General features: G+C 34.8%; 1 protein-coding gene across 1 annotated transcript in view; it reads right to left on the bottom strand.

The window, feature by feature from the left end:
- Ptpmeg2 (Protein tyrosine phosphatase Meg2) overlaps nucleotides 1–11,085 on the bottom strand; it is a 46,201-nt gene extending 35,116 nt beyond the window's left edge. The window contains exons 1-3 of the mRNA XM_089101833.1: nucleotides 11,068–11,085; nucleotides 7,032–7,172; nucleotides 803–937 (exon numbers count right to left, since the gene is read on the bottom strand). Of these exons, the coding sequence (XP_088957959.1) occupies nucleotides 803–937; nucleotides 7,032–7,097 (201 nt within the window). The 5' untranslated portion in view covers nucleotides 7,098–7,172; nucleotides 11,068–11,085. The remainder of the gene's footprint in view (nucleotides 1–802; nucleotides 938–7,031; nucleotides 7,173–11,067) is intronic.
- Nucleotides 11,086–14,305: the final 3,220 nt, after the last annotated feature.

The raw sequence follows: 14,305 nt of genomic DNA on the forward strand, positions 1-14,305 counted from the left end.
AAAAAAGAATTTAGGATTACTTTACATTGAAAATTAGGATGAAAAGGGCTTGTAAACATGCAGAAAAAGAATTTAGGATTGCTTTACCTTAAAAGTAGGATGAAAAGGGCTTGGAAACATGCAGAAAAAAAATTAAGGATTGCTTTACATTGAAAATTAGGATGAAAAGGACTTTGAAACATGCAGAAAAAAATAGAATTGCTTTACATTGAAAATTAGGATGAAAAGGGCTTGGAAACATGCAGAAAAAGACTTATTTCCAATTTTTTAAGCAATTTTAGATCATTTTCTAAGAATAAGTCAAAGTAATATCATAATGCTGGTTTGGTGAATGGATAGACCTGAAGCTAATGACATGAGTAGCTTGTTCTGTTGGTGCAAGCTGTAGGGTTGACGCAAAATGGTGTATTTTGAAGAGAATATAAACGTTAAATTGAACATGCAGTCGAGGGGAGCCCCACTTTTGAAGTGAGTCAAAATTGACACAAGCAAGGTATGGAAGCAACAACCATGATAGCAAAAACATTCACGAAATGTAAATAAAATAATTGTGTTACGATATTTATTTTATTAATATTCTTAATTGTTATTTTAGTTATTATTAGTCATTATTATATAAAGTAATTGTTAATTGTCCATGTTCATTGTTAATATTTATCGTTTTAATATGACAAAATGAATGATATGATAAATAAAATTATTATTGATATAATAATTATTATATAAACTAATTGTAAAAAAATGTCACAAGGTTGTTAATGTTGATATAATAAAAAAGATAATAATCGTCATTGAACTCTACCTGGGATGCTTTGAGGGTGAAAACCCTATCTCTCAGTTTTTCTGGGACGAGCAACCGTAAAACTTTGAAAGGGGCTAGAAACCAAAGGGGTGCTGCAACAACCAAAACCTTTTTCAGTCTTGCTGGATATGCACCCTGAAAATAAAAACGTGAATAAAAAAAAAGGATAAAAAACGAAGCGAGCAGTTCATTCTATGTCTCAGCATATTATCATCAAAGTACCCAGGGCATTAAAATAACGTCTATACATACCTTAAAACCATAATTTTCTAAAACAGTGGTTTATTTCAAAATTAAGAAATTTTTAGGGCAATCACATTTTGGAAAGTGCTGCCACTTGAACCGTGAAAAATGAATAAACAAAGCTAAATTATTCAGTTTAAAATGACTTTTCTTCAAAACAACTTAAAACATTAACAGTCTATTGGTTCTCAAAAAAAACTTTACCTCAAAGGAATAATCTTAAGCTGCTTAGTGCCTTAAGTTTTTAGCTTAATTTTTTAGTGTTTTTTTTTGCTTACTTTTTTTTAATTTGGCGCCCGCTAATGCCCAAAAACTCTGTAGCTGGATATAGAAGTCTTCTTAATTATAAATTCAACTTTTGTTTTTCCCTATTTTTTAAGGTAGGCTAGACATGATTGCATACAATGCCGTATGTGTGGGGAGGGGAGAGGGTGTGACCTCCCCCGGAAATTTTGTTCGGTTTGTAAAAAACGTAATAAAAATACATATAAGAAATGACTTACGTTTTCTGTACCCCCCTCCGGAACAAAAATCCTGGCATATGTTTGCATTTGACCAGTTCAAACGATCAGATCTCGCATTTTTTGTATGGTTAAAATTTAATTCAATGCTTGGCTTTATGTAAAACTACAAATTGATTAAATTTTAACCTTCCTAGAGAAAATCTTTAATAACAGCCACCAATCCATTATGTTTTTTTGAGGGGAGAAGGGGGTAGGCCCATCCTTGGAAAAATATTTTAGCAATTAAATAGCTTTAGTACAAGTAATTTGTCACGCTTTGAAGAATGAGCGGAGATTCTAAACCCTTTATCCAACTCCCAGACTCACTATTTACAATAAATAGGTTATTTTCATTAACAAATCAAATTATTTTAGAGACAGTATACTTTCTATTGTATGTTAAGGAATTTTCTAGTTTATGTTAAGGGGATAAGAAAAGCAATCAGTAAAAACGAGTCTGCCAAAAGGTAAATTTTGAGCCATTTCCTTTTCTTAGCCAGGTTGAAAATGAGCACGATATTGAGTATGTCGTCTTATGCTCTTTCCCAACAAACAAATTTTGATCATTTTCTTCACAAATTTCCAAATTTCCGTCACAAATTTTATTTTTAGCCCTTAAATGATCCGTCAAGTAATTCTATGTTCCGTATAAAAAATGGTTACCTGAAATTCTGAAAAGTGCTTTAAAGTAATAATAAATATTTATTTATCTAATTTTCAAATTTTGTTTTGCCGTAATTTACCCCCCCCCCCCTGATGTATAAATAGAGTGTCCAATATACAAAACAACAATTTTTTTTTCAATAGAGCGACTCAACTACTAAATGCTCACGCTACTAAAAAAAAGGGGGTTACCATCTTTACGGCTGTACACAAGGCCCTATCCAGGGGGTATTTCACCACAAAGCATATATAAATTCAAAATGTTTGAGGAGTTCTTTAGATCTTCAAAAAGCCTCTCTCAAACAGAAAAAAAATTCTTATTTAGGAGCTACTACTTCTACGACTAACAACTCACCGCAGCACCAAGCCACCTGAGATCAGCCCAGCTACACACTCCACCTCCATCAGAATCAATTCAAAGCTTCCCTATTTACACTTTCCCAGGAAGTTCCCATTACCCTTAAATCTGTCTTTATGAAATCCTTTTAACCCAAGAGCGGACGATCTACCTTCCGCTTAGCCCTAGACGGTTGGCCGAAAAGGACGGTCTTCGGCAATCTGTCATCCTTCATCCGCAGAACGTGTTCAAGTCATCTCAACCTGTATCTCATTATTATCAACCTTTCAGCCCTATTATGAGACTGTTTGAAATACGGTCATTTAGCCGGATACCCAGAACAATTCGTAGGCAGTTTCTAAAGGACTTAAAACCCAACATAAACAAAAATAGATATCCGGAAATGTGTTTAGCTAAAGAAAGTAAAAAAAGATTTAAAGAAAAAAAATATTAGCAGCAAAAATTGGTTTAAGACCAGAAAAAAAAGACGTTCTTCCAAAATAGGCAGGCTGAATTAATTTAAATTAATACTGTTCAGCTAATTTTAACTCATTTTTGACGCATTTCTTAAAGTTTTTTTTTTACCCCCCCCCCCCCCGAGAACAAAAATTCTGGAAAAAACCATTTGCTGTATATTTATCCGTCAAGGGGATGGGGATATGGTTTAATAAAACCATGCGCTTTACTTATTGAAGTAGGTATTTATGATAATTTTAAAGCAAATCTTTACAATTTTCGGTAAACATATTCTACTTGCAAATAATAAAAAGATACGGTATCACTTTGAGGGTACCTTTAAGGGCTCTGTAAAAAATTCCAAAGGGATGATTTGTATGTTTGGTAAGAGCACAAAGAGACGCATTTAGAGGTGTGTTCGTCTTCTACCAAAGCTATCTGATACATGATTGGAATAGTTCCCACTTAAACAATTGTAACAATCACCAAGGCCGTATCCAGGGGGGAGTGTTACCGGGTTTGAACCCTATTCAAAAATTTTTCGAACTAGTAACGTAGCCAAAATGCACATAACCATATTTTTGATGTGTTTTGAAAAGTTTTTTGTTATTGTTTTTCTGACAAGTGTGCATGTCTCCAGTTAGAAGTTTCTTTTCATTTTTCTTTTTGCTTTAGGTTTTCCACTTTCTATTTTCTTACTCTCTTATTGCATTTATTAGTTTTAATCAATCTTATTATCATTATGTAGAAGTTACATTTATACGATAAAATCCAACAAACCGCAATTTTTACATATTGTTACAAATGATCGTTTGCGCTATTTATGGTCTATTTAAAAGATTGTGACACAGTTTTAGTTGTTTATAACATACAATGATCTGCTAATGAAAGTATTGCTCTTATCATTACGATAAATTTTATATGAAACAACGGAGAACAATTGAAAAAACTTAGGCGGTCTATAAAAATAATTATACTAGCCAAATTTGTGCCTAGCAAATAGCAATTTGTTAAGTAAAAAGCCCAAATGCCAGTTTTTGTGCATACCTTCCTTCATTCACGTAACTTGCCAAGACCAACAGTTCAGGTCTTTGGCACTTGCAACTGTTTTTCAGTGTCTAGGAGGGTAATATTACAAAACTTCAGTCTCTTTGTCCTCTCATTCAGCATATCAAGATATTACGATTTTGCCCAAATTTCTTAAATTTTGCCTAATTTTATTCCTTTTTTTAAATCTATTTTTTTCTTTTAATTTTTTTAAAATTTTTAAAAATTTGCCTAATTTTTGTAATTTTATTCTATTTTGTGTACCTACCTACCTCTTTATTTAATTTACATGTAGGCTATGCGTATTTTTGTTCATTATTCTGTTTTTCCAAAATTATCCTAGGTGAGGGTTTAGAATGATTTACCATCATCCTTGCATTCAGAGTAATGTCCCGTTCCTCTAAAAGAGGACCCCAGCAAACACTCCTCCAAGAATATTCAGGAAACTTAAGTCTAAAGATCCCCCTCGGGGACTCGTTTGACCACTTTTAGAGAACAAAAGTTCATGGAATATTTATTATTTAGCCTTATTTTTCCAAAATTCTAGTCTCCTACATATTCATAGCAACTATAACTCACCTTACAGTATGTTTTTTTGCCCAAATTTAGGTCAACCGATTTGGTTGCCCTTGGAGAAAATGGTGGCTAATTGTTATTGCACGTGGAGAAAACGGTGGCTAATTGTTTTAGTCCTTGGATAAAACGGTGCCCTTGGAAAACAATTTGAGCAGAAAACTACCAGATAATCACGGGAAAGCAACCACGGTCTCGTGATAGTTCAAAAGCAGTTCAAGTCTAATCAATCAGTCATCCGAAACACTGCAAAAAAGCATGCTATATCTTGAAAACAGTAAAATACACTCTATTTCAGCTAGGCATGTACGTAAGAAATTATTTAGAGTGAGAGGGGGTATTTCGGCAAACTTCGGTTAAAGTACTTGAAAAGTTCCCCCGGGAATTCCCCTGCAGACCATTCCTCCCAAAAAATTCACTCCCATAAAAAGTCTCCTCGTCCCCCGGACCTAGGGCACTAGTAAAAAAAAGATATACAAAATCATTTTATTATTGGGATTCCCCCCCCCCCCATGCGGGAAGTTTGATGAAGCGTCAAATAACGTTAGTTTTTACCAATCTGAAAATTTTCGTTGTATACAAAATTGAGAGAATTCGCTGTAAAATAAGTTTTATAATTTCAGAAGTATAATAAATGACAGAATTAATAAATACCTAACCCGTTAAATGGACACCCAGAAAGGGGAATAATTTGACCAATTATTATTTGTGACAAATATCAATGATTTATGTTGAGGTGTCTCTAATTTAACCCGCGCGAAAAGTATTATGAGAGCCCAGGGGGACCAAGGAATTTTCATGCCTAAACCCTTCACAAGAGTCTGCTGAACAACTTTTTATAGTTTCTTGGTAAGCATGTGAACAGTGCAGCAGTGTATACAAGACAGACGGAAAAAAAGTTGTGCGAAAAATCGTTTTGCCTCTCTAGACTCTAGAGGGCAAAGCGCCATCACACATGCCTGATCTAAACCAATTGATGTAGAAAAAAGGAATATGAACAAGCACATAGGGCTATGTTTGCAAGTCTATTACTACTAATAATGACTCACTGCAGCACCAAGCCACCTGTTGCCAATACAGCTATGGAGGCTCCTCATCTATCCCACTTTCTTCAAAGCTTCCCTCCATAAATCTTTCCAGAACGTTCATATTTCCTTTAAACATTTCTTTATGACATCCTCCCACCCTAGACGAGGACAACCTGCTTTCCGTTTAGCCCTAGACGGCTGGCCGACAATCTTCAGCAATCTGTCATCCTTCATCAGCGGAACGTGCCCTAGCCATCTCAACCTTTCTTTCGTTATAGCCCTAGAAAGCGGGTATGAACCACATTTTTCGTACAGCCTACTGATTGAAATACAATCAGTCAGCCGGGTACCCAGAACAATCCGTCGGAAATTTTTCTGGAAAACCTCTAGCAAATGTTCATCTGCTTTTTGGAGCATTCATGATTCATAGCCATGTTTGAACACTTTCATCCCTGTAGCTTCTAATATTGTAATCTTGGTTTGTAAATGTATCTTTCTATTCTTCCAAACTTTTTTAAACTGTGAAAAAAAAAAAACGGAGCCTTGGCTATTCTACTTTTAACATCTTCACTGCTCCCATCGTCTTTACTAATAATACTACAAAGGTAAGTGAAGCTACCCATCTGCTCAATCTTTACGGTACCCAATGTCACCTTTTCATCTTCGCTTATTCCTAGACTTAGTGACTTGGTCTTCTTAATATTAATTTTCAAACCTATTCTAGCATCCTGAACTCTCAATGTCTCAATGTCATTTTCACCAAACTTTCCTCTAGGATACTTAAATCCTTATCATAATCAAATTCCAGGAGTTTTTTCCTCCTCATTTGATTCCGTGGTCTCCCATTGGCTTTCATGTGCTCCTTCACATAAAGTCCATCAAAATGATCCACATAAAAGGGGATAGAACCCAACACTGAGTAACTCCTGATTTAATACAAAACCAGCTGCTAACGTTATTTTCCACCTTAACCGCAGCAGTGTCATTCTCGTACATAGCACTAATCATTGTTTGGTATTTCTCTGGTATACCATACAAGGATAAGACCTTTGATAAAGCTCTTCTATCAACAGAATCGAACGCTTATTCATAATCTATAAAACTGAGGACCAAAGGTGTTTGACAACTCAGGCACTTCTCAATTCTTAGCCTACTTTTTTTTTCTTTTTTTTTGCATAGATTTTGTCAGTTAAGTTAAAACATGCACCGTTATCTTCACCTGCAAGCGCGATGGCAATTGTCATGTATTTTTGTCAATAAAAGATCTTGTTTTGAAGCGCGATGGCAAGTTTACAAAATCTCATTCTCGGATTTAAAAATTCTGGTGCTAAAATTTTCAAGTGCTCAAATTGAGATGCTAAATATATTCAAGTGCAAACCTTTAGTAGAGTCAAAATCTTCTGACTTAATTCATAGTCGAAATTACTGTATTTACTTTCCGTCATGTCGTAAATGAATATAAGCCCACATTTTTGCGTTTCTATGCTCTCTAATGCCACATCCAATTGATAAACCAAACCCTAGAAAACAATTAAAATAAGATAAATACACAAAACTGAAAATAAAAGATATCCGTTTTGTGTGGATACAGCATATAATAAAGAAGTTTCAAACCATCTAATGCCGACTTGCATGACTTTATTTACCTAAACCTCCGAGTAGTTAAATCCGATATACAATCTAAGGCCATATTCAGGAGGGAGGGGTAAGGGGGTTGACCCCTCCCCCCCACTTGAATTTTTTTCCGACTCGTAAAACTGTAACAAAAGTGCATACAAACTAATGTTTGATGTTTTTTTTTTTTTTTTTTTTTTTTTTTTTTTTTTTTTTTTTTTATAACCCAACCGATAAAAATAACCAACCCCCGAACAAAATCTTGGCTAAAACTTTGCTTCAATATACCAAACCAGAAGTATACCTAAACCCCTGAGCCCATTCCGATCCATTCCTTCCCTGTCAATTTTATTTCTGGGTATTAAAGCCTCCCATATCCACGAAGCAGGCTTGTGCAGACTCAATACCAACACACAGAGAGACGGGGCACGCAAGGGATATGGACTGGTGCAAAAGACCCTCTTTCCAAGAGAATATTTACCGCTGGACCGTTTGTTAATTTAGCACAGCATTTCAACTTAAAATATATTAATTAAATTTCAATAACTAATCAATATTTTATCATTAAAATAGGCTTTCATTCGTCAATAACTTAAAAGGAACAACAATTATTCTGTAAATGAAGAGAGCTGCCATCTCCTCAAAATCTCACACTTCACGATAGAGTTTGAGTACTTTAAAGAAGCTTCTCTTAAAAAGCCTCTTGTTTTTCGAGAGTAGTCCTGGGAGAACTGGAACAAAAAAGTCAAAATTTTGCGTAAAGAGCGATGTATTTAGGAGGGGGCAGCTCCACTTATGTACGCAGAATAACTTCGGTTCGTTTTAAGTTTTAATGTTGTTCCCTACTTTCAGTCGAAAAAAACTTCATTTTTTTAACTTTCTGGTCGTTTTTCAAATAATGCCGGAAACTTTGCCCTCCCCCTCCATGGAAAATCCCCATCATTAAGAATTCTTCCATGGAAATTTCCTCCCACGAACCCCCTCCTCCGGGCGATTCAACCTTCACTGAAAATTACCCCTGGAAAATTCTCCTTAGCCTACTACTTACATTTGAAAAAAACTTGTTTTTCTTATCTGATTTCTGATCGTTTTTCAAATCATTGTGTAAATACCCCCTCCCCCCGCCACACATAAATACATGCAATTAGTAAGTACCACGATACCATGGCGTACAAAATGGCCACCAACGACACCGGAAGAGACGCCCTAACGAGAAAGTCCGAAGATTTTTGAGGTTTTACAAAAATAAAACCTTAAACGATTAAATAAAAATTTAAACGGTCGATTCACAAGGGTTTCTTGTAGTTAACAAGGAATCTAAGATGTCCAAACGTCAAAATAGCTCTTAGACTGACACAGCCGTCTCGAAGCTAACGATGATTTTTCTGCTGTTCTATGGTTTTACTGTTACAACATAAGACGACAGTCTCGCGGTCACTTAATAGCAGAGGCTTAGCTTTATCAAACGACCAAATTGTATTGTTGGCATTTGCTTTTAAGATTGAAAAATAGGTTGAAAACACACAACTACACCGGTAGAGATGTCCTAAAGGAATTTTCAGAGATTCGTTGAGGAAGAACGTCTGCAATATACTGAAACATAAGTTTGAATATTTATACCTTCCACTATATATGACCTTAAAATGCGGTTACTGTTGCCGAATATAAATCAATATGGCACATGAGAAATGTTCTTGAAAGGAAGAAAGAGATGATAGACCTATACGGCACAAGGAAGGATTTTTTTTCTTATATTACATGGTAAACATGGTTAATAGAATGTTTATTTTCATTGGTTTACATTTGTGACGCATTTTGGAAGGCTGTCACATTATTCCTTATATCTGGATAAAGTAAAAGGGCAAATCAAATCTGTATAGATTTTCACGGGGTAGGTCTGTTTGATATGTTTTTTTTGTGAATATTGATATTTAATAAAAATGAATTTTCTCTCAAAAGATCCCCAGAACCGTTGATGGCACATGAAGCTTCGACTCGTCGTCCCAGTTGCTGGCTCTTAGATGGCCCAAGGACAGATAGCAGGTCTGTCGCTCGACCTTCCAGCAGCAGGAATCGAACGCCAGGCTTCGTTTTGCCGAACAGAGTATCAGTCCCCTGTACCTCCACAGGGTTCCTTATATCATGAAACAAAAACAACAAAGAAATTCATTCATTCACTCATTAAAGACGCTTCTCGACTACAAAGGACCTTGTATCGACTCTGCAATAGCTGGAATCAAACCCAGGGCCACATATCTCCAGCCAAATACCAGTTCACCGGTTCACCCCAGGACGAAGTAACTCCACCTTATTAAAACTTGATTGGTTTTAAAATATCTGATGTGAATTTTTTAGCCACTAGAAACTACAAAAATTTAAATTACACATGACTGGTTCTCCTATGTGAAAATTTAAGCCAGTGATAAGAACAAGAAGTTTGTGAGTCACAAGATTTCATCCAAGCAGTCCCTCATTTTTGCTGTGTCAATTTTGTGTGTTATTTTCCCTATACTTCTTCTGTAACCCACTAAAAGTGGCCTAAATGATCAATATCAAAATGCCTTGCCTTTAAAGCAACGCGGAATGTGACCCTTTCGAAAATTCTCAAAATTTATTCTCATAACTACAAATTACTATTCTGCTGAATCCGAATGAAAATTAAAATTTCAAAAAGAAAATATTTGTTACTTGGCAGTTCTTGGATTACCTGCAAAATAATAGGGAATTAAGAGCAAAACATAGAAATTACTATAGTTTGGTGGCCTGGGGCAAATAAGGGTACTACTACTACCTACGGTGCCCTCTAGGATTCGGAAATGTAATTTGGAAGGAGCTATGGGGTCATATTATATTTGGAAAAATTTATATAGAAGATTTAAAACGGATTTTTTTTTTTTTGACGAAAACTGGAAAAATTTCGATGAAAAAATTTGGTTTCTTGCAGAGAGCCACAACCCCTTAAATAGACTTTAAGTTTATGCTAAACCAAAACTAGGCCCAGTTAAGATAGATAAATCATGAAAAATAAAAGAGAAATTATAAAAATTATGTCAAAATTTCGGGAGAGAAGGGCATTGATCATGGCTAGTTCCCCTCAATACATAAATTGAAAAATAAATTGTAAATTCAACAGCAAATCCTAAAACACAAGGTAATCCTAGAATTAAATCTTAAAAAATAGATTAATCTAGGATGGCTACTTCTGTACGATTATATTACATAATAATAATAGCTAATTATTTTTTTTAACACACTGTAAACAACAAGGCAATGAATAAAAGTAGGATGCTTACTTCTATACGATTATATTGCATAACAATAATAATTATTATTATTTTTAACTCACTATAAACAACAAGGCAAAAGTGAAGTAATGAATTACAAGGAAATAAGAGACCAAAATAAATTGGAGAAAAAAATGTTATCTTTGCATTTTTCTATTTTAATAAAAGTTCAAATAAGAATAAATCCTTTTATTAGAAAGTGATAATTCACAAAAAATACAGGATATTTCGGTAACTGCACATGTGACCGAAATATTCAGTATTTTTTTGTGAATTATCACTGTTTAATAAAAGGATTTATTCTTATTTGATATTTTATTTAAAAAATAGCACAAGAAATACTACAATTAAACCGAAAATCAAAAGGAAGAATTAAAAACCAAAATACAAATGCTATAATTAAACAGTAATTGACGCATTGGTAATCTAAATGAAACTTCTCCTAGAGTAAAGCGTAATTGTGTTAACTAAATATAATATTAAATTAATCTAGTAGATATATTTCTACAAATCCTACCTATACTTAAGGATACTTATTTTGACAAATTCACACATATGCAACGGTCTTCTTAAACAGACAAACTAAACACGTACTAAAATTAAACAGTCATTAGCGCGGTCATGTGAAAAAAGAGATGAGCTCGACTTCTGCCTCCTTGAAGATCATAACCACAAACCGAATTAAAATTTTATTTTTCCATTCGCCTCAAGATTAAATAACACATGGTTGTTACACTAAGAACCTTTTAGCATTGCTCAGGCATTATAATATTATCCTACCTGAAATGGATGAGCTTATCATCCTATTTCCAAGACTATAAATATATGTATACACACAAACACAAACATATATATATATATATATATATATATATATATATATATATATATATATATATATATATATATATATATATATATATATATATATGAGCAATAATTGTATATGTATGTATGTATGTATGTTCTCGAAAACGGCTCCATTTTTGGGGGGAAAATTGGTATCTTAAGATATTCTCGCATAAAAAAAATGATCTAGATAGGTCAGAAGTCTGAGAAAAATCATTAAGAGCCTTAATTTTGGTTTTTGCAAATGACGTCATGTACTTTGTTATTACATCATATATGCATTTCTTATGACAAGCGACAGTGAGAATCTATATACAGAAGCCTGCCGCGAGCCGAGTGCCGAGATCCCGGTACTTTTTTGAAATTTTATTTTTACGGGCGCAGTTGGGCGCAGTTGGCAGAAAGTATAAGCAAATTGAAATCAAATTTTTTTCCTGGGAATATTTTTCCCCAGGCGCAAGAGAAGCCAGGACCGCCAGTGATGCCCAGCCACGGTTAGTTGTTCGTTTGTCATCTTAATTTATGTTAAATAAAAAAAGAGTTTTATTAACTGAAAATAAGAAGCAACTTTAAAACTTAAGACAAACAGAAATTATTCCGTTTATGAGGGTGACTACCACTTTCTCAACCCTCGCTCTTTACGTTGAAGTCTTAAAGCTCTTTAAGAATAACTCTCAATTAAATTCGATGGCCCTTGTGTTTGAGCAGTCTTTCACAAACTGTGACAAAATTGTGACAAAAAGTCAAACTTTAGCGTAAAAAGTGAGGGCTGAGAAAGGGACAGTCCCCTTATATACAACGTAATTTCTGTTCGTTTTAAGTGATAATGTTGCCTCTTACTTTCAGTTATAAAACTTGCTTGTTTTTTTTTCTGACCGTTTTTCAAATGATGCCAGGAAATCCCCTTCCCACCCACCGTCTCGTCATGGAAAATCCCTTTCCCCTTCAGAAAATTCCCTCAAATAAAATCTCTAGTTATTTCCTAATAACGAATTCTATACGTGAACAATGGTTACATGGCGGAACTTACAGTCCTTTCCCCAGAACTATGGGGGGGGATTATTTTATCCTCAAAGGGCATAGCTATTGGATCTTTCAACTATGCTAAATCAAATGGGTATCTAAAACTTTGATCAAATATCTTTGGGAAAAAAGGGGCGTGGCAGAGGGGATAGTTGCCCTCCAATCTGTTTGGTCACTTAAAAAATGTCACTAGAATTTGTTTTTTCCTTTCAAATAAGCCCTCTCCCGATCTTCTGGGACCATTGGTGCAATGCGATTACCTTACCCATCAAAAGCTACGAGCCTGATTTTCGAAAAAGGGAGGAAATACCGAAAAGTTAAGGAATATTGTTGAAAATAGTACCATCAAATTCAGCGTATCAGAGAACCTACTGTTGATTCAATATCCCATTTGTAAAAACCGTTTGTTTTTTGTTTTTTTTTAAGGGGTGATTGCATCGAACCAATGGTTCTAGAAGATCGGAAAAGGAATCATTTGAAAGAAAATTAAAAGTTCTAATGCCCTTTTTAAGTGACCAAAAAAATTTGAGGGGTACTAACCCTCTTCCCACGCCCCTTTTAATTGGGACATGATCACTTTTAATTTTCAACATAATTGTTGTTATTTGCCTTACTTTCCTCTTTGTGACTCAACTTTACATGTGAAGAGGTTAAGGGGAATTGTCTGGGAGAACTTTCCTTGGTTTAGAATTGTCTAAGAGGATATTTCCATTGAGGGTAAGGGATTTTCCTCAGGAGAAATTCTTCATGGGAAATTTTTCGCGGGAGAAATTCTCCAGAGAAGAACTCTCTGCAGGAGCTGTTTCCCACTGGGGGGGGGGGGGATTTCTGGCATGATTTGAAAAATACCCAAAAATTGAAATCTTTTTCGAATGAAAGTGTGCTAAGAAGAATTTTTCTGGCGAAATCGTCGGCAAGAAATTTTCCAGGGGAAATTTTTCAGAAGGGAGAAAGGGGAAAGGGTGTTACATGGGAGGAACTTTCTATCGAGGGTTTTCTGTGGGGAGAGGGAATTTTCCATGGAGGAGAAGCTGATTTGCCCGCCATTATTTAAAATACGGTCAGAAATGAAATTAAAAAAAAATCTCCAACTGAAAGTAAGGAGCAACATTAAAACTTAAAACGAACATAAATTATTACATATATCAGGGGGATGCCCCCTCCTACCCTGCTCTTTACCCTAAAGTTTGACTTTTTGTCCCAGATCTTTAAGAGCAACTCCTGAAACACAAGAACCGCATAATTAAAATAAGAAACTTTTTTTTAAAGCATCAAAAGATTGCAGCGTAAAGATCGAGGTATTGAGAAGAGGGCAACTCCCTCATACACGTACTAATTTCTGTTAGTTTTAATGTTGCTCCTTACTTTCAATTGAAAAAACTTGTTTTTAATATTTAAATTTGTACATAGGAGTAAAAATTTAATCATAGGAGATAGGACCTTGAAACCTCTACGGTATGGTTCTCTCATATGCTGTATTTGATTATGTGAATTTCAACAGGACTGCTTTTCAACTGCAACCGTGTTATCACACACAGGACTCTTTTTAGCAATTAAATTAAAAAAAAGTTTTTTTTTTCAAATGAAAGTAAGAAGCAACATTAAAATTTCAAACGGACAGAAATTACTCCGTATATAAGGAGGTCTGCCCCGTCCTCGTCCCCTCATTCGTTACGCTCAAGTTTTTTAGTGCTTTAAAAAAGCTTCTTATGCCAAATAATTGTGCCTTGTGTTTCAGGAGTCGTTCCTAAGGAATTGAGACTAAAATCCAAACTTTAGGGTAAAGAACGAAGGATTGAGGAAGGGACAGTCTCCCATATACGGAATTTCAATCGCTCTTTGTTTTATGTTTTAATGTTCCTTCTTACCTTTAGTTGCAAAAG

The sequence above is a fragment of the Artemia sp. Qi Xiang Cuo genome, chromosome 15 (assembly GCF_049724085.1).
Source record: "Artemia sp. Qi Xiang Cuo chromosome 15, ASM4972408v1, whole genome shotgun sequence".
NCBI classification, from domain to species: domain Eukaryota; kingdom Metazoa; phylum Arthropoda; class Branchiopoda; order Anostraca; family Artemiidae; genus Artemia; species Artemia sp. Qi Xiang Cuo.